The sequence below is a fragment of the Choristoneura fumiferana genome, chromosome 12, assembly GCF_025370935.1.
Source record: "Choristoneura fumiferana chromosome 12, NRCan_CFum_1, whole genome shotgun sequence".
Classification (NCBI taxonomy): Eukaryota; Metazoa; Arthropoda; class Insecta; order Lepidoptera; family Tortricidae; genus Choristoneura; species Choristoneura fumiferana.
In genome coordinates, this window is record NC_133483.1 from 2831606 (window position 1) to 2853690 (window position 22085).

The 22085-nt window shown below is 34.4% G+C and overlaps 2 protein-coding genes across 3 annotated transcripts in view; both read right to left on the reverse strand.

Annotated features, from left to right (window-relative positions):
- Nucleotides 1-22085, reverse strand: part of LOC141433103 (cardioacceleratory peptide receptor-like) — a 238036-nt gene that overhangs the window by 157053 nt on the left and 58898 nt on the right. The gene's annotated exons all lie outside the window — the stretch shown is intronic.
- On the reverse strand, nt 6435-8530 carry LOC141433750 (uncharacterized). The gene has a single exon (XM_074095850.1). The coding sequence runs from the start codon at nt 8528-8530 to the stop codon at nt 7442-7444; it is 1089 nt and encodes a 362-aa protein (XP_073951951.1). The 3' UTR covers nt 6435-7441.

The following is a 22085-nucleotide window of genomic DNA, read 5'->3' on the forward strand; positions in this document are numbered from 1 at the left end:
ATTCCCTAAAACAAAAAGGGGTACAAAACAGATTATTAATCTCGAGATCGAAGGGTAACGACCGTTAATGTTGTCAACTATTCCGGGTATCGCATTCTCCAATAGTGTTCCTTAAAAGGGTCAATAGGCACTTAGCTTCGCGTAAAGTTTACCTATCGACCATACGCCCCTTGATAAACAATATTATATACGTTAGCAGCGGCAACCTCTTTTGGATGTATAAAAATAAAGTTATGTTTATGATGAGAGAATTATTTAGGAAAAGTTTTCTCATTTAAAAGAGGCGCTTAACTGCAAGTTTAAGTTTATTTTAGTTGTTATTGAGTCATTTCTTGGTCGAAGTAAAACTTGTAAGTAAACACGAGTGTCTTTCTTTAAGGCCCCCGTACTAAGAGACAGCGATAACACCACCATATCCGATACACTGATTTAGCGATTAAACTTTGAGGATCAATAAATGATTTCAATTTGAGTTTTTTGATAATACCTTTAATAAAACCTTTGAGTATTTATCTAGAAAAGTATAAAACAAAAGTACTTAGCTTAGTTTTGTGAGTAGAATCAAACCTTGAATTTAAAGCCCCATGGTCAGAGACACCCTGTATATATATTATTATATATTTCTGTTTGTTCATTCGTTGAAAAAAATCCTTCTCATATTCTAAAAAGTATGACCATTATGATTCTTGGCGCGGGCTACATTGAATAAATTTATCAACATTTTCAAGTGCCCGATAACGCAATCAGTGTGTTCGACTGAACGCTAAAATTATCTGCAAACCCAAGTTCATGGGCGATTTGATGCTGCCAATGATATAATTATTATCTTGTAACTGTGTAACTGATGATATTACCTAAATAGAAAGAAAGATAACATTTACTTGCGAAAAAAACACAAACAAAGAACATAAAAAAATAAGAACAAAATAAAAAAGCGCAAGTGACGGAATGGTCCCAAATCAGTAAACTGTCGGTCTTGTGTACGGCGCTGATCTTCCTTTTTGGGACTGTTGGAGTTGTAAATAGTTATTTTATACTGTCTATGGTTGTGTTCTTTGAAGTTGCTCTTTTTTAAGAAGCACTTTTGTATGTCTGTCAATGTCTTGTATTGCTCAAAACTGGTGCTTTATAAATGTTATGTCAGCTGCTTTGATTCTTTACATTCTTTCCACTTTTTCTACCCCTTTTCTGTAATTAGCCATTGTTTCCGTTTCATTACTTCATCATACATTGAAAACACAAACAAACAAAATGAAACTGAACGTTTTAAACTTTCGTGATTCTCACTCATAGTCAAAACACTATATACGGGACTTATCACGCTATTTTTACACAAGTAACCACTATATACTAGCAGTAGCGGAATTAAGATACTTACATCCAGCACAGAGATCATACAGGACCAAGTACCTATGTAAGTAATTAAGGGAAAAGATATGCCACAAAAACGTCGCCCACCAACAAACGCCCAAGTTATCGCCATCCCTTAGAATAACCTCGTAACAGTGTAAGTTATGTACCGACAAGCCATTAGCGGGAGGCAGAGGAAGCTAACCGCTGGTTCTATTTGGCGAAGTCTCGAAACCGAGAAAGAAAATATATGTCTTTTAACACGAGTGCCCCATTAGACAACAATGTAACGTGCTTTACTAGCTATCGTCATAAATCTCGAATTTCGAATGTTTTTTTTTTTGATTCGACAGGATGGAAAACGAGCAAGTGGGTCTCCTCATGGTAAGAGATCACCACCGCCCATAAACATCTGCAACTTGGTCCGTAGTTCCTACGCGGTCAATGCAAACTTGACATACACCATTCAATTTCATCGCAGGTTTCCGAATTTCCACGATTCTCTGCTTAAGAAGCAGTAAATGAATACACTAGGCCACGACCTATATGTATAAATAATAAAATTTATCTCAAATTTGTAATTTTAATTTGTCTCAATACAACAATAACAAGCAGGACTGTAATGTCAAACTGAGCTCGCGATACTAACGCCATCTAGCGGTATTTCGCCTGTCGAGAAACCCTCATTACGACGCAAAATTAATCTCCGTAGCTGAGATCGATATAATATGTAGATGACATCATCCACATACCCACTCGCTTTACTACGGGTACTATTTATTTTTTTTATTTTTTTTATTTGACTGGATGGCAAACGAGCAAATGGGTCTCCTGATGGTAAGAGATCACTATATAACCCAACCTCGATGAACCATCGCTTCACCCGTGGCAAAGGCCAAAATACCGTTAATTCACCGCGCCTTTTGGCGGTCGAAATCAGGCGGTCACCCATTATTGGATAATATATTTTGAAGCTTCTTTAAATATCCGCGACATGTCATCATACGTTCTTATTATTTGTTTTAAACTGGCTATTTATATTATATTTCTTAATTTGAGTAAATAAGACATTAAGACATTTTATTCTTAATAATAAGTAGATACGATATATGTATGTGAGCTCCGACTACTCACCCTGTCGTGGACACAATAGTACCTACCCAAGGAAAAGCGACGTCCACATAGTGTTGGGTACTACAGTACCTACCCAGGGTGAAGCGGCGGAACTCGGCGTGAACCGGCGGGTAAAGGGAGTGGATGCAATTTTTTCTTCAAGTTCAGTTCAAGACGAAAGATTGTATATCCCAGTTTATTAAATTCATACACAATCCGTCTATTCTTAACGGGCTAACCATTTTGCTTCTTCACTTCACTTTGCGCTATCATATATTTGTTTAAAAGTAGATTTTGACGGGTTTATGATGCCGGCAGTGTTTACTGAACGCAATCAATCAGCGTTTCACCGTGTTCTTTTAGAGCCCGTCTTGCTTTTGGGTTACGAAGTTTCGTAGTTCATTGGAATACTGACCAGATTTAACATATTAACATATTCAGGATGAGAGAGTGCGTAATGTTTTACAGTTCAGTTTACGAAACTAAGGGGCTGTTTCACCATCCATTGATTAGTGTTAACTGACGGTTAAATGTGATGCCGTCTCTATTTATTTTGTTCGAATAGACGGAGACGGCATCACACACTAAACACACACAATAACACTAATCAATGGATGGTGAAACAGCCCCTAAAAGTTTCGATTCTACTTACCACATGTCCTGTTTTAGGATGTTTACGCCCTATTTCACCATCCATTGATTAAATTTATCTGATGGATAAATGTGATGCCATCTCTGTTTGTTTTGTTCGAATAAATGGAGACGGCATCGCATTTATCTATTAAAACTAATGAATGGGTTGTGAAACAGCCCTTAGAGTTAGGTTCTTAACTAAGGTAACCCACATATCTTTGTAAATCTAAGATAGATATAAACCCATGTTATTTTTATATTTAACTTATTTATTTGGCATTTACTTTGTCTTGCTAGCTTCTATAGATAAGAAAATTGTAATTATAAATTATTATATTTGTAAAAAATACTGTTTGCCAAGTTTCTTGTGGCGCAATTTTAAAGCATAAAAAAAGCGTTCGAAATCGTTAGTAGCGTATATGAAAACAATGCGAGTAAAATTGAAAATAACTTTATTGAAAGTTTTACATCACAAAATCACTGTAATTATTAGTGAAATTTATTTTTTATGGCCAGCTAATAGGAAGGCCGCAGAGAAGATATACAGAAGAAAATAAAGCATAGACAACAAGTTTTGTCTCACATTGATTAAAATGTTGCCATTGTGTACTTTTTATCTATGTTTAAATTTTTACTGTTTAGAAATATTATTTCATGTTTACCTGAATAAAGATTTTTGATTTTTTTTGATTTTTTTTTTTTTGAGTTAAGATGAAATTAACAATTATTTATCGCTTTATAATTCTTACAGTTTTTTTATACATTTATTTATTTTTATATTTATATAAGACACTTTCGTCACTTTTCAGGAATTGTAAATGATAAATAAACAATATGTGTTGCTCTGAAAATAAAGATTTTATTGTAGTAGGTTCTTACAAACACATAAAACATGAAAAACACTAACTTAAATCATTATCTTACCTGAAAATAAAGAAACGACATTTAAAGTCTATTATTAAGTTTAACAATTCCTTTTATATTTAGTTACTTATTGTAATATTTAAACATTATGTGCAATCCCGATGAATTCTCCTTCTGTCACTCCAAATCCAAAAATAATCTGCTTTACCGTATTAACCGTCATAGAGCGCACCATAAACTAAAGAAATAAGTTTCTTTACATCTCCCTCCTCAACGAAGAAAATTTTCAAAAAAAAAAAATTTTCATTAATCTGCACCTAACTTATAGTAAAGTATGAAATTATAGATATAAATAAGTTTATATTAAGCAAATTATTACTATCTTATCTTATTTATTTTTATACAGGTATAGGTATTAATTTTGTGATATGAAAGAGATTCGACTCTGACTTTTTATGCCCTGTATTAATTCTATATATTGAATTTGATATTTTTTCCATAATTTTATACGGTCCAATCTTCAGCTCATCTAATTTGTTTCTATTTAGTTTGTTTCCATTCTCTACATATACCATATCTCCTGTTTTGAAGTTAAATGAAGTTCTGTTTTTATCAAATATTTTTTTATTATAGTTATGTGATTTTATTGTATTTTCCAATGCTATTGTCCTATCTCGAACCCATTCATTTTCTGTTTTATTTTGTTTTAATTCATTTGGTAATAAGGAAACATCTGTACCATCCAACAGGTATTTTGGTGCAAAACCAGTGACAGTGTGTTCCGTTTTATTATATTTATCTACACAGTTATGAGCAATGGTTGTCCATGCTATTTTTTTACTTTTTTCGTTTATTTTACATCTGATTTTGTTCACAAGCGTCTGATTAAGTCTTTCATTTAAGCCGTTGGAAAAAGGGGCATTTACTGCGGTGAATATCATTTGTATTGACTTTTCATTTAAAAATCTTTTGAATTCTTTTGAGTTAATTCCCGGATATTGGTCGGTAAGAAGTATTTCAATTGTATCACAATCTGTTACGTTATTGATTAGTTTGACAAAATCATTAGCACTTTGTGTCTTTGAGGTAACAATATAGGCATAACGTGTAAAGTGGTCCACTAAAAGGTGTAAATATCTTTTTGTTGATCTGGACCCTCCAAAACCTCCAATTGTGTCTATTGAGACTATTTGAAAGGGTTTTGTGGCAGGACCTAAATGTGACATTAGACCAAATTTATCCTGTCCTCTCGTTTTATTTTTTATACATGTCTCGCAACTTTTACAATGCGATTTAATATTCATCGTTAAATTTTTTGCTGTATATAACGTACTGATTTTATTTTGCATTTGTCTTACGCCTAAGTGACACATATTTTCATGTACTTCTTTAATAAGTTTTTTGCTAAAATCTTCCGATAAAATTATTTTTTCACGTTTTCGAACTTTTTTATAATAAACATTTTTTTTTGTTATTAATTTTGACTTATTATTTTGTATTTTTTCATTGTTTTGTTGGTCTGTTACAATATCATTTAATTTTATCATATTTACAATTTTTAATTGTTCATCTGTATCCTCACTTGCATCCAATACTGGATTCCTACTTAAACAATCCGCTTCTATATTTTCTTTCCCCGGAGCGTATTTAATTTCAAAGTCATATTGTGATAAGTAATATGTTAAGTCTCCTAATTCATCATCTGTTCTAGATTTTATATTTAAATTTTCCAATGGTTTATGATCAGAATACACTGTAAACGACTTACCTATTAGCCAGTATTGCCAGTATTTTATGGCTTCTTTAATAGCCAAACATTCTAAATAAATTGCCTTTTTTTTCTTTTGTGCTTGATTTAGTTTTTTTGAGAAGTATGCCACTGGCTTATTTTTCCCATTTGTTTGTGTTTGCTTTAACACTGCCCCAATACCTTCTAAACATGCATCGGTGTGAATTATTATCGGCAAATTTTGATCGAATATCTCTAAGATTGGCTGTGAGCACAATAGGTTTTTTATCTTTTCAAATGAGTTTTGACAATCGGCAGACCAAACAAATTTCTGATTTTTCCTAAGTAGTTGATGTAGGGGTTCTAATATTACCGAACTTTTTGGTATATACTCATGATAAAAGTTAATTTTTCCGAGAAACTGTCTAACATTTTTTTGATTTTTTGGTATTGGGAAATCTTTTATCGAGACTAAATTATCTCTTACTGGTCGTACTGTGTTATTATGTATTATATGACCGAGATATTTTACTGTATCAGAAGCAAATGTACATTTCGTGAATTTTAATCGAAAACCCTCAATTTTTATAGCTTCTAATAATTGTGTTAAATGGTTAATATGTTCTGAAAAAGTCTTTGAATATATCAAAATATCATCGATGTAGTTAACTGCGAAATTGGTAAGTTTATGCTTTCTTAAAATGTTACTTAGTATCCTTTGAAAGATTGCTGGTGATGTCTTCAAACCAAAAGGTAAACACGTCCATTGATAATGTCCTTCCTGCGTTACAAAGGCAGTTTTCTTCTTATCTTCAATTCTTAGTGGGATTGACCAGAAGGCTGAATTAATGTCCAATGTTGTGAAATATGTTGAATTTCTTGTCTTAATCACCAGGTCTTCAATCAATGGAAATGGTTGTGCTTGAGGTACCACTATTTTATTTAGATCTCTAAAATCTATACATAATCTTGATTTTCTGTTGTCCTCTTTTTTGAAAGCTAAAGTTACCGGTGCCGCAAAAGGACTATAAGATTCTTCTATAAGTTTTTTATCAAGTAACTTTGCTATTTGTTCTTCAATTTCCTTTTTGTCTTCAACTGAACATCTATATGGCCTTTTACTGCAGTACTTGTCCATAAGTAGATCAATACGTGCTTCATATTCTCTGACAGTGCCAATGTCATATTTGTCCTTTGCAAATATTGATTTGTAATTATCAATCAGATTGTAGATTTCTAACTTTTGTTCAGTATTTAAATTACTCATAGTTATCTTGAAATCTTCTTCTTTTATATGTTCATTAAAATTAATTGAACATGTGTTTGCTTCACTTTCCTCTTCCTTAGAAGTGTTGTTTTTATCATTTTCTTGTACAGTAAGATCTTTTGTGTTTTCTTTTTTTATTTCTTCTCTTTTTTGAATGATTTCCAAATTTTCGTCTTGAACCAGTTTAAACTGTTTTATAATATCCAGTCCAATCAGAAAATCGTACTTGAATTCTTCTCCGTCAATTATATAAACATCAGCTTTTTCTTCGATATCAAACATTTTTATTGTAATAGTTGTCAAACCTTTTGTCTTTTTAACACCATTAATTGTGATTAAGTTATCATTTTTTGAATCTCCGTATCCTTCTTCCTTCAGTCTTAATAATTTTGAATTAATTATAGAAACGTTAGAGCCCGAATCATATATACCAAATATTTCTAGTTTTCCATTTAATAATAGTTTGACTTTAATTAATGGTGTTATTATTCGTTTTTTTTATCGTTATTATTGAGTTCGACATCAATCACTGAATTATTTACGGCTTTACTATTTATTCTCTTATGGTTATATTCTTCTGTCTGTTTGAACCAACACTTGTCTTCGGGATGGAACCTAACGCCTTTATTTAAATTTTCACAAATCGTACATGGTTTTATTTTATCAGACTTTACTTTATAATCATAGGCAGTTCTTTTATTCTTGCTGAAATACTTTCTGTTTACTACATATTCATGTTTTCCAATTTCATTGTAAAGGCTTGCAGTTGACTTCACTGTTTCTTTATCAATTTTATCCATTATATAATCTGGCAATCCCATTACAATAAGATTTATCATTGTTTGGGTGTCAATTTGCTTGTTAACCTCTAATAGCAGTCTTTCTTTTTTTGTCGCATATTCCAATAACGATCCAGCTTGAAATCTAAATGAAAATGCATATTTAACTTGAGACCAACCTTTATTTCCGTATGTTTCGCAAAAATTTTCTTTCCATACTGCCCATTCGGAATTCACTGTCAACTTTATTAACATACTACTATACCAATCTAGGCACTGTTTTTCTAGTAGATGTTTTAAAATCTCAATTTTTTCTACATCCTGTATAATTTCGAATCTATCACATTCGCTCTCAAACTCGCTAATCCATTGGTCAGCATTTGATGTTTTATTTGAAAATTTTTCGATCAAAAACCGTTCAGCAGTTTTGCCAATACTCTTTTTCTCTGGTGCATTATTGCTAGCATTATTCTGTGAAGGTGTTGTATCACCTGTAATCTCGTTTAAATATTGTTCGCCAAACTGTACGTTCTCGCCTTCGTCTAGATATATTTTTCTCAATTCCGTATTTAGAGGTATCCATACTGCACGTGATTGATGCCTTTTTTTAAGCGAGTTTTTTATTTTTGTAAATATATCTGTAGATAATATGGCCGTGTGCTTACTTACGGGTTTTAATTCATCTGGGATCTCAAAAATACATCCGTCCGGTGTCTCAATAGAGGTTATGCATATCAAATTAGTTTTTCCATCCGTGGACCCCAGTACCATAAATTTAAATCGTAGCTTTTCCATTCTTCTTGATTATAACTACAAATGTCGTTTTATAAGACACTTTCGTCACTTTTCAGGAATTGTAAATGATAAATAAACAATATGTGTTGCTCTGAAAATAAAGATTTTATTGTAGTAGGTTCTTACAAACACATAAAACATGAAAAACACTAACTTAAATCATTATCTTACCTGAAAATAAAGAAACGACATTTAAAGTCTATTATTAAGTTTAACAATTCCTTTTATATTTAGTTACTTATTGTAATATTTAAACATTATGTGCAATCACGATGAATTCTCCTTCTGTCACTCCAAATCCAAAAATAATCTGCTTTACCGTATTAACCGTCATAGAGCGCACCATAAACTAAAGAAATAAGTTTCTTTACATTTATTTTATGTTCGTGTATTGAAAAGTAGTCTTAGTGACATTTACATTTAAAGGGACAAGACGAGAACTTAGAAATGACAATGTCAGTGGTTTTCAATTTTTATAAGTTACGTTGGGTTATTCTTTCAGAGTTGCACCCGTGCGAAGCCAGAGTCATCTTATAAAGGTATTAATATAGTGATATGATTTCAAAAATTGTTTCGCTGGTCATTGTTCAAAATGACTCACGTACGACTATGGTATGGATATGGTGTCAATCAATTTACGATCGATGAGCGATGTCTAACTAAATTCCATTGCAAATTGAATTTCACGCCGTTCGACATCACCAATTCCGTCGACGCAATACAGATCAACGATGTCAATCATTTATTTTGTCACGCTGGATGCGTTCTTGTTGTCAGGTCATTATAAAGTTTATTGTGAAAGGGTCTCACAGTGGGTTCGATTCAGTTGTTTCACCTGAAAGTTGACTGCAAAAATTATCATCATCCTCATTGTCTTCTCCCCAGCCTACAAATACAAACCACTGCGCTGAACACAATCCTCCTCTCAGAATGAGACGGCTTCAGCCGTAATTGCCACGCGGGTCCAGTGCAATTGGGAACTTCACACAATAATTTGAATTGCTTCGTAATTTGTGGAGGTTCCCTCACGATGTTTTCCCGTAAACAAAAAATATACAAGGTGTTAATAAAATGAATTAACTGAAAACATTAGACATCTTTATAGTCTTTTTAATTTTAAGTTCTTTTATTGTAGTTATATTTAAATACCTTTACTATTTAGAAAATATTCGTATATTTGCCTTTGTAGAAGAAACTCAAACTTTTTTTATATCATTATGTGGAAGTGGTGGAAGGATTTTTCTGCATGGTAAGGTAAAATAAACCTCTCACACTTCATATACAGCTATATGTCTCATTTAAAATCGGTTTAATCATTATATATTGAACTTTAGAATGACATTTCGGGATTTTTTTAACTTTTCTCGTTGCTCCGAAGACGAAGGGCTACGGATTAGCCCGAAACATGTCGAGCTAAACTCGATTAAAGACGTGAGTTATCCGGGTCATTATACTTAATATGAGTGAGTCTCACGGTAGTTTCACTTTTCTATGTTGTTCAGGTTACTGCGTCGAGGGTTAAAAATAGCTGTTGCCACAGCCAAAAGCAGAGCTCGCTGGCAAACACTTGACATACCGGGATGTAAGGCGCCAATTCAATTTAGCACTTGATTTACTATTCCAGTGGTACTTTTAAAAATCGGTTGAAAGGAATGGATTTACGCACTGCCGTCAGTTATGGATTATCTCATCTTAACTCAGGTACTCTGAATCAAACAAAATTATTGAGGAGTTAATCATCATTCTATCGGCCATCTATACTCCGTGCTATATGGTCAGCTCATTGCATTTCAACGAGTTAATTCGCAATTGAAAATACAAACTGAAATATAGATGCACAGAAAAAACAGAAAATAAGACCATCACTGGGAATCGAACCCAGGTCCTCGGTAATCCGTACCGCGTGCTATACCGCTACACCACTGATGGTCAACGGTTTTACGGGATGACCGTAAAAGTAAAAATTTGGAATTGAAATAAAAAATACAAAAAGATTCCAAAAAACCAATCTTGAGTTAATTCGCTTCAAACGAATGCGGTGAAACGGATTCTTCGTAGATGAAGTCGCGGATAACAGCTATTACCTAAGTAGAAATCTTTTGTGCATACCCAAGTAAATATTGAAGTGCTCATGGGGAGACGCATCAAATGGTCATAGCACTTTCAAAGAGATCGAAACGTCGCGACATAGTAGATACATTAAATGCGAACGCGATTATTATTATACCTAAGCCATTTGCATGTTTTTCACCGCCATGTGGTTTACTTTTCAGTGCGTGTAAATTTTATAGTAGATTGTCGACTAGCGTTTTTGTAACATGCTAGGACATGATTTTATTAGAAAAAGCCAATGTAGGGACGAGGTCAAAATTAATGTATTAATGGTTTGTTGCATTTTTTTTAATGGTTTGTTTTTTTTTATATATAAATACTTTTGTGTGTTTACCCTTCCCGTATTACTGACTGTGTAAAACGTGCCGCGAGACGGGCGCCAGCTGAAAATCAGCGCCGCCGTTTGTCGACCGGCAGCATGTGAATGCTGAGCTTGAGCCTATTGCCACATATTTGTAACGTGTCTGTTGTTTTTTATTTTTGTATTTTGCTATGTTCATTGTATTTTTTTTTAATGTGGCAATAAATGTCTTTTTTTAAAATAGCTTTACACTTTACTGCCTTGTCGCTGTCACTTCACGTTTAAACTTTTGTGTAAAATTGTGAGAAGGCATATATAGTGAAAGTAGTAAAGAATGTACGAAGTTGCCAAAATGTCGAGCAAATAACATCAACAGCGCAAACGTATCTTGCACGAGCATGTAGAAAATCCAGTGCATAGCTACAGAGATATAAAAAAAGACTGAAAGAGAAATAAAAGACTGAAATGTCCACAGTCTATGGTTTGTCGCGTATTAAAACGTTCCATGAACGCTTGACAATAAATAGAAAGCCAAGAGTTGTTGAGTTGTCAACTTCCCGACAAAATAATTGTCATAAAATATCTGGCCCTCAAATATATGCAGTAATATGTAATTTTCTATGTAGAGTGGGCCAAATTTTGTGCCGCTGAGTATATAAATCGGTGCCAAGTTCTGTAGATTTTCCTCAAAAACAAAGCAATCAACTTAGGATAAATTGAAGCTCAAGATTTGACTTGGCTATTTTTTACAAGCATACCAAATACCAAATTTTTAGAAGAGTAAGAATATTATGGTGACTTTACAACTTAAGGGCCTATTTGTACAACATGTTTTTAGACGCACATGACGCGTAGTAACGCACGTTAAAACATGCTTCAAACAAGATTCAGTAATTTTTCATTCAATTTTAAAAAAAAAATGATAATTTTCCTAATATCCTATATACCTTTGAGTATATTAATTCACGTGGCTACTGCATCGCCGGTTCCTTTTTCTTAGAACTTGGCTCGAAACGCTACCGCGTGTCTAAATGCTTGATTAAAGGTTTACAAGACCATCACGGGGATTATCGTTCATTTTAAGATCTTAAGGTTTCGCTTATGTTTTGCAACTTGAGCATTGAGTTTAATGAATCCAGTTTGATTATAATAATAATGTTTCTGATGAATACTCGTAATAACCCGAATGTTTATTTGACTACGCAGGTAGATAATTATATCTAAGTGTACTAGATATTAAGCTAGAGACTTGAAATATCGTGGATATAGGTATCAAATAGGTATTTTGTCTATTGAAAGATAAAGGCTAATCTATAGCTATAAAATATTACCGTGACGGACTGACTGACTGACGAACAAATATATTATTTAGTTAGATTTTTCGTAATTCCCATGGAACAGGAAAATATCTAAACTTTGTGTGTTTCTTTGTTTGTAGGGGGTAATCTCTGAAACTCAAATTAATAAAACATCACTGTCAAAATGCGATTCTCCCATAGAATTTGTACGGCAATACTAAACTGTGAAGTCACTTTTAGCCAACTTAATTAACTTAAATTCATTCAAAGTTACTATATAGAACAATTTTTAATGTGCTGATAATTATCCTGTTAGCCAGGGATAAACTTAAATGATGCGCTTACTCACAAACTTAATATTAGTAGAATGGTTAATGGCATTAAGTATAGCCTAAATGAAAGGCCTAAAAATAGACTTCGAGACAGCTTTGCACCTAATGGCACTTACCAAAATAAGGAAGCCATTGTGCTTTCCTCAGACGTCATTACATTTCATCAAGCTGTAAGAGCGTCGCAGCAATTCATTGTGTAGACGACGCGTAAATCGTTGCTCAAAAGTTTATTTTTAAACTAGCCGTTACCCGCGCCTCCGTCCGCGTAAAATTCGGATGTCCTTTCCCGGGACTCAAACTATCAGTTATACCGAACTTCATCTAAATCGGTTCAGCGGTTTAGACGTGATGAAGTAACAAATAAACAAACAGACTTACAAACTTTCACATGTATAATATTAGTAGGATGAAAAAGGGTAAGTAAACCAGAGCGGTATTGTGTCCAAAAACTGAAAGTACATTGCGTTGCATAGGATTACATATTTAGGTAAGTACGCAGGGGCAACTATCCCCCAGGTAAAAGAAACACTATACATAGACAGAGACTAACTACTTACAAAAAATACAGGCTTTAGCCGTCATCCTTTAGTTGTGAATTTCATAATTTGCGTCGAGTCATTTTGGCTGTACCGTATCCAGTTAAAAAGGAAATTTCCCGCAGAAAAATAAATCAACTTACATTCACCACTCTATCCTACTTATAGAAAGTCACCAAATCTGATAAAAAAAAATGTTTGACGCTTCCTTTTTACGCTGGCTGGCTTCTGAATAAAACGGAATAAAACAAAATCTTTGACAAGAATGCGAATTGTTTCCCACTGTTTATTCTCTCAGCATCTTATTGACGAACAACCTTGTTCCTTACATAATACAGTCTAAAATCTCAAGGAAAATCTGGTGTTAAAAAAGCAAGTGTGACCAGTTAATTTATTACCTACCACATTTCCAGATGTCGTGGATTTTATGACAATGCGTATTGTGGAGGATTAATAATAAAATACCAAGTGCGTGACGGGCTATGCGGGGTGTAGGTTTTCTAACATATTCGGTTATATTTGGTTTTAATCGACTTTGGTAAATATTTCCCAAACAGCAGGGCTACTACGAAACTCGAAACTATGTACTAGTATTATCACTTTGAACCCTAGGAGGTTAAAAACAGTTTTTTACTTGCAAATTACAGGTAAACTTTTAAGAATTGTGATGTTTTAAACATCATAGGGCAAAACAATACCTCTCCTTGCAGTCGGGTAATAATAACAACAAAACAAACATCGTTACGCACTATAGGTACAGTGTGGAAAAATAAGTCGGGCCCTGGAGGGAAACTACCTTAAATCCTTAAGTTGGCTCATTTTATTTTAAGGAGACATTCCTTTATTTAAAAAAAAAAAAAACTGCATTTAAAGATTTTCTAAAACTCGCTTACCTCGCCCGGGACTGGAACTAACTAAAATTAAAAAAACAAACACTCGCTATTTTAGTATACTAATCTATAGATTATTATTCGGGATAAAATTTCTCAAACAATTATACCATTAACTATTTTCTTATCGAAGACTTCAACAAGGTACTTCGAAATAAATTAACAAGCGTGTACGTTCATACGAAGTCTTTGAATGTTGGAGAGATAAGATAACTGTTACGTGTCTTTTACTAGTTGAAAGTGAACAGTAAGTACTAAGTAATATTAATTAAAGAACTTTGTGTACTAAATAGGTATTCTTCATTATCCTATCGATTAGTATAACAAAATAGCGAGTGTTTGTTTTTTTAATTTTAGATGGTTCTAGTCCCGGGTGAGACAAGCGAGTTTTAGAAAATCTATGAATGCATTTTTGTTTCTTTTTAAAAAGAAAAGAATGTCTCCTTTAAGTAAAACTAGCCAACTTAAGGATTTAAGGTAGTTTCCGACTTATTTTTCCACACTGTATAGTGCGTTACGACGGTTGTTTCATAATTACGCTTTTTTTTTTATTATGCCCTATAATGTTTAAAACATCACAATTCTTAAAAGTTTTCCTGTAATTTACAAGGAAAGGAAAGAACTGTTTTCTATATAAACATTTTAGTTTTAATGGGGATAACGGGATACGGGATCAGGGAGGCCGGTCAGCTTTCGCCTATTAACGTCGAGTTAGATAATTTTAAATGAAAAATTATAAAAATATTTGGGATCCTTGTTACCAGACCTTTGTTATATACCTGGCCAGGCAGGCGGCGGGTAGAAATATTAAGCTTCATATTCTACATAACGGTTGGGCCCTGTAACAGGAGCAAAAAACACATACAGGTTATTTAAACTATAATAAAAAATATAATACTAGTTATTCTCAAAAGTTGTACAACTAAATTAGCTCAAGATGAAGAGTGGAAGCTGTGGTTTAATTTTTTGCTCCTTACAGGGCCCGCCTTGTATGTCTATAGGTACTTACTCGTCGTCAGGCCTACGCGTCTGTTCCAGACGAATTTTGGCGTGGCGCCTGTGCACAACGTCTTTGGTGACTGACCAGACCGGTGCGAGAGCGACATGTTCGCCCACAGGTCAGACAAGAGGAGTCTGCGGATGTTGGTGCAGAACCGCCTTGGTGTCGTTTCTGTCTCTTGTCAGCAAGAGCCTTGAGCCAGGCCTCATCGCAATACTTGCGACCCTCCAATACACGTCCGCGCCAATCTGTGCGTGTCTCCGCCAACTTTTCCCAGTCAAGGTGGCCAATTTTGAAGGCAGCCATGTCTCGCTTAGCGCAGTCCTTAAATCTGAGCAAAGTTCTCACGACGATTTTCTTGCCATTGGCCACTGCGCCGAGCATGACATGACGTGGTAATCGTGGTAATCCATTCTATGCACATGCCCTAGCCAACGTAAGCGTCTCATTTAGAAAAGAGCGATTAGGCGATAGCGATTAGCGATTAGGTACTTACTACAGTCAAAGAAACTGAAACTAATCGCGTACCAGAGTGCAACCTTTGTGGTACTGATGTCATAATAATTTGACATTCCATAGGTACATCTACCAAAAAATATATAGCGAAATTGATTATGACAAGGCACAAGGTCCCACCCTGGAAGGCGATTCAGTTTCTTCGACTATGCTTAATAGAATTATATTCTTTCGCAAAAGAAGCCGCAGATAAACTTTCCTTTTTTTTAAGAGTGGTTTTTTGGAATCTTTTTGTATTTTTTATTTCAATTCCAAATTTTTACTTTTACGGTCATCCCGTAAAACCTAAATTGAAAATACAAACTGAAATATAGATGCACAGAAAAACCAGAAAAATAAGACCAGCAGTGCTGTAGCGGTGGTGTAGCAGTGGTGTAACGGTATAGCACGCGGTACGGAATACCGAGGACCTGGTTTCGATTCCCAGTGCTGGTCTTATTTTTCTGGTTTTTCTGTGCATCTATATTTCAGTTTATATTTCCAATTTACTTTTTTTCTCGAACAAATTTTCACCAGGCTGAAAGACATTTCAATTTTTAAACGTAACAGGCATATATTCATATTGCCGGCGACGGTTGTGAATGATATGAATCTTAAATAACGTGAGAAAGATATTTTAAATGGTGTGATATGAAAACGTTGCTGCCATAACGCTGTCAATAAAACGGAACGGTATTTGAACTGACAAAAAGGAGAATCTTATTATGTTTTTTATTTTTTATTTTGATGATATCTTATTTGTTCGATAACAAAGGTTAGTGTTGCCGTAACGATTATTAAAATCATTTCAGCAGCCATAATTTTAGTCACGTTTTAGTTAGTAGTACCTGGGCAACCGAGCTTTGCTCGGGTTAAAACTCGATAATAAGCGTTAAGCGTGACGATGTGCTTACGTGAACATTAAATCATCCTTTATTTTTTCTATCCCTATCCCCTAGCCAATATTCAACCCCCGTTTATCCTATATCTAATATCCCATCTATCTCATCACTAAAATCCATGAAAACTGTCTTAGAGTGTTAGGGCTGTTTTACCACCCATTTTCAAAAAAAAAATCAAAATATTTTATTTATTCAGTATAAGTATTGTTTAATTTTATTTGACGGATAAATGTGATGCCGTCTCCGTCTATTGGAACAAAACAAACAGAGATGGCATCACATTTATCCGTCCAATAAATTTAATCAATGGATGGTGAAACGGGGGGCTAGACGTCAAATGTAACAGTCAGATACTTTTACATCCCTTCGAGAGTTGTTCCAAGTATCAATTATATCCAAATGCCAGAACGTCCAAGTATCAAAACATCCAATGATTCACTTATAACAATAGTTTGAATATGAATTCACATCTCGATCTATTTTTCTATAACAAATATATTGCTTAAATTCCACTTCACCAGTTATTTTATGTCTCTTTCAATTTCCAAGCAAAATGGAATTCATAAAACTTACGTCAATCTCAAACAGCTCTTAAAATCCACCCTTTGTGTTTGTCAAAGCCACAGACGTCACTCTGCTATAGCCTTGCCTTTCACACCAGGAGCGTGTCACACATAAGAGTCCTCCTGAAGGATTTATCAGTGAGCGATCATAATTGAGTGCCAAAGGTCCATCAGGCCTGGCTAGGGATGCAAAGTGAATATAAATATTGATATATCGAAAGATTAGATTAGATTAGATTTATTTATCTCCTTATGAAAAAAATACATTATAAATACATGTTAGTTAATTATAAGAAAATCACACAAGGATAGTCAAATTGTATACAAAAAAAAAATGTATGATAGTAGCAAATTACAATAAAATGGCAGTTAAAAATAAAATTGCAATGTCAAATTAGAATTAAATTAAAAAATAATAACAATAATTAAGGGTTAAACCATAAAAGTTAAAATGACAATTACTATGTGAACTTTAATAAATTGGAACGATCGATCAAATAAATAATAAAAAAATAATTAAAATGTCAATGCGATAAAATGAAATGTAAAATCAATAACACTCAATAAAATAGATATATACACGTATTGGTCTAGATTGCGTATATATATCTCACCAATATTTTTTAGTTATTCCCCAATTCGTAATTTATTTATTTATTCATTTAAGGAGAACCAACAGTTAAAACACAATATATGTAGAAGGAATAGCAACACAGAGCCAATTACAGGATCCCACAGATAATAATGGTAATGTTTGAGTAAATTCTCTTAAAAGGCTGTTTTAGCAACAAACATTCATCCGATTATGTTATTTCCTAATTGTGAAAAATAAAAACATATTATTATTCAAAAGAATCGATATCGGAATATGTATCAGTATCGACGAATTTTCTATAGATATTGATAAATATCGATATTTACCGGTTTTTCGATATCGTTGTATCCCTAGTCCGGGCCACTTGTAAAGGCTTTGTCAGATTTGAGTCGATGGTGTCACAGTACTCAGAATCGTCATTTGTAGTAGCGATGGCCGAAACGCACACGTGAATCCTCTGGAGCTGTAAGCTTTTATAAGCTACTCTTATGCCTCCTCTACATATCGACGGATGCGTCGGCAGATGGATCCGCAACCATATCTTCGGATAAATTGCGATCCGTCCACACATGTGACAGGCGCGTTGCGTTCGCGCTGTGACCCTTTGATCCGTGTTGAAAAACCGACACCAAACGGATGAGTGGCAGATGCATCGGCCGACGTTAAATACCTACCACAGACAAGCAAAAACCACCCTTTACACCTCGGCGGACGCATTCGCAGATACAATCTGCCGACGCATCCGTCGATATATAGAGGAGGCATTAGATTGCACTAGTTACGAGTAAAGGCCCTTGCACAACGCTTTTTTAAGCGCGCCTTCGTCGCGCGATCGTTTCACTATAAACGCGCGTTGGATGGCCGACTATTGAAACAAAAACGCGCCGTCCCGCGCGTTTTGAAACACGCGTCGGCGGTGTGTTTGAGGACAGTATCTATTATTCTTCCAGTTATTTAGTTCCATAGCTTATGAACGGGGATTAGTGAAAAAATTAAAAGTATGAATAAAAGTTGAGGCAATATTTAACTCGTCAAATAATTTCATCAAGTAATAAATTGGGGCAGAATAGTACGCAAATATCGCTTATGTATTCTAATAACGTGACGATTTCACCTAAGTCAGTGTCATATTACCTGCCGATTTGACGCAGCGTCACGTGTAGCAGCGTCACTCTCGCAGCGTACTGACGCCGCGTTTCTGCCGTCTTACCATCTTTAAAGATAAATGAAAACGCTTGTGAAGCAACATTGCACTCTGCATTTCACCTTTTATCTCATTTTCCGAACATTAGCTTTGCCCCCCTTTGATTTATCGGTAGAACATGATCCGGCCCCAGGATTCCATTGCGGGGATCTTAAATGGTGTCGGAGAAAAATGTGTCAATTTAAGAGCCTGTAACATGATGTACTACGGAACTAATTTTGTTTGTTTATTTTGTTTCGAACCTTTTAAACGTTTACACCTCATTATAAAGCTTGTAAAGCATTTGTTAGTTTAACATCACATTTTACGAGCATCTTCATCTGTTACCTACTTGTTCATCTGCCTTTGATAGACACGGACAAAGCATAATAAGAAATGACGGATGTTATGGACCAAGTGATAATAAGGGCATTATGTATAATGCCCAGGCATTATGAATAATAACTAGCTATACCGGGAAAAGTGATAACTATTATCTAAACTTCATTATTTATCATATTGTCCGGGCATTATGAATATTGCCACATTGATCGTTGGGCAATTTGATTACAACTGATTCTTGGCTAGCTGAAGTTTGATTCATTCAATCGGAAAATTAGGTGCGACGAGACGACGAGCGCAGCGAGGAGGAGCGTCTTAGGTTCAGTTGTGACCAAAACATTAAGATAACTTTACAGATTTTGATAGATGATTATAGAGATTCAGTAAAATTTACGTAAAAATAAAGGAAATAGTAATGAGATATGCTTTTTTATTACTTTGTAGGAGGGGGGGACAATAGGGGAGGGGATAGACATTATGTATAATGCTCGGGCAAAGTAATTAATTGAATAGTTTTTATCAAATTGCTATCTCATATTGGTCATAATGCCCGGGCATTATGAAAAATTACCGATTTATCACTTGGTCCACAACATATACATATGAAATAATATGAATAGACTAAAAGCTCAAACAATCCCTTATGCAAATACATAAAATTATTCAATGATTCAATGGATTCCACTAAATTCTAGAAGAATTTTATTTGCTGTTGTAAAGAGTTACATGTGTCTCTTTACAAACATGCATATCTCCCGAATATAAAGGCAAGGCAAAGGCAGAATACCAAGCTTTTTTTAAAAGCGGTTTGAATGATTCTTATGGGGCTAAAACACAGATAGCATACGTATACACTTTTCTGTGCAGTGAATGCCTTACTAAAATTTGTACATTTTCCATATCAAATATCACCGTATCTTCTATACTTTCTACGGTTTATATCCGGATCTCAGGAAAGGTATGCGCTTTGTCAGCCTCCATATATCTGAATATTCATAGGTATTTATTTCTAAGTAAATATTCTTGACATGGCTTTGAAACTTATAATTCATCTTGTAAAGTCTGTCACTAGCAGATTTCGAATACACCGTCACGTTCATTTATATGAGACAGAGCGGGAAATATCGCTCAAGTTGCAGTACATTGCTGGCAAAGTACGACCACATAAATTATTAACTCTCAGCCCCGCAATGTATTAAACTGTAAGTAAATATGACCGAAATCTGTTGCAAACAGTGCCTACTAATTTGTAAATAGTTAATAATATTGGAGAGTAATAAATCTTGAGTGGTTTCCAGTCCGTTTGAACAGCCCCATAATTAATTGCGGTCGGTTAATGAAACATTATGTTTCTGAAATTTTGAACTCAGCTATATTTAAAACAGGGGACGTAACTGAATATCGAAAATTAATATATCTAATGTTAAGAGCTGAGCGTTTATACCTGCTGAGCTGGCAACGTTGCATTTTTGTTAGTTTTTCTCGATGATTCCATAAAAATTGAATGAAAATTAAAAATCTGGTCTGTTAGAACTGTTCCTAATATATAAGTTTATGTGTCTACTGCAATAGTTATTCGTGATAGATTTTTATTTTCTTTAACACGAACAAATGATTATTAAAGATTTTTATTTATAATTCTATGAAGAACACTCGTCTATTGGGTTAAAATTTGCCTACGAGTATGTGTTATTATACCGGGATTCAGCTATGTACCTACACGCCTCACGCATACTCACGAACTACTATACTACGGGTACCTATTTAATTTATAACTAGCTTTTGCCCGCGGCTTCGCCCGCGTGGAATTTGGTTATCGCGTGCTGTCCTCTCGGGAACTGTACATTTTTTCGGGATAAAAAGTAGCCTATGTCACTCTCGGGCCCATAAACTATCTCTATGCTAAAAATCACGTCGATCCGTCGCTCCGTTTCGACGTGCAAGACGGACAAACATACAAACACACTTTCAAACAAACACACAACAACAAAAGGCCCAAATAGCGATAATTCAATCGTGAAAAGTTACAAACGGCGATTAGACCCAAAGTTAACGTACATACAGTTGTGGTCATATAATTAAGAACGATTTTTTATAGAGAAGATTTTTTCAAACTGACAAGTGTTACTAACTGCATGTATATTTTTGTACTTCTCTCGGTATCGTAAAACTTTTCCGTACTAGCGGTAAATTCATTTATACATATAATTGGCTAAAAAATAAATAGATAAACTTTATACATTACATCTAAACCTAGTATTACTACTTACTGGCTGGTCATATAATTAAGAACGCTGAATAGTTTATTTTTTATTCAAATTTAAATAGAGAACGGACCGCCGCTTTGTGGTTTTAGGTTATTATTCGAATAATTTTGGCGCCATTTAGTGCCGTAATAGTCTAAAGGCGATTGCTTCATATAAAAACAATGGGGAAAAATAAGTTGTGATAAATCTACAAGAGAAGTAATACTAAAACTTCGCGACAAGAATTGGTCGTATAAACACATAGCCGATCATCTGCAATGTTCAAAAACTATGGTTTTCCACGCCATAAAGCATTTTGCCACGTATCAAACTACTTCAAATGTTCCGCGTGTACCTAAACAAAGAAAATCATCTCGTCGAGATGATCAAAATATCGTTCGTTTGGCAAAACAAAATCCTTTTAAAGGGTCTAATGAGTTGAGAAAAGAATATTTTGGCGAAAACAACCCTTCAGCAATCTCGGCACGCACTATTCTAAGGCGTTTGGTAGAAGAAAAGTTGCACGGAAGGATAGCAAGGAAGGTGCCTATGTTGAAACAGTGTCATAGGCAAGCCCAGGTTGCATTTGCAAGAAGATATGAAAACTGGACAGTCAGACAGTGGAAAAACGTTCTTTTTTCTGACGAGACAAAAATAAATAGGGTATGTTCTGATGGCAAACGATATGTAAGACGGCCTCCAAATAAAGCATTCGACCCAAAGTACACAAAAGTGACTTTAAAGCATGGCGGGGGAAATG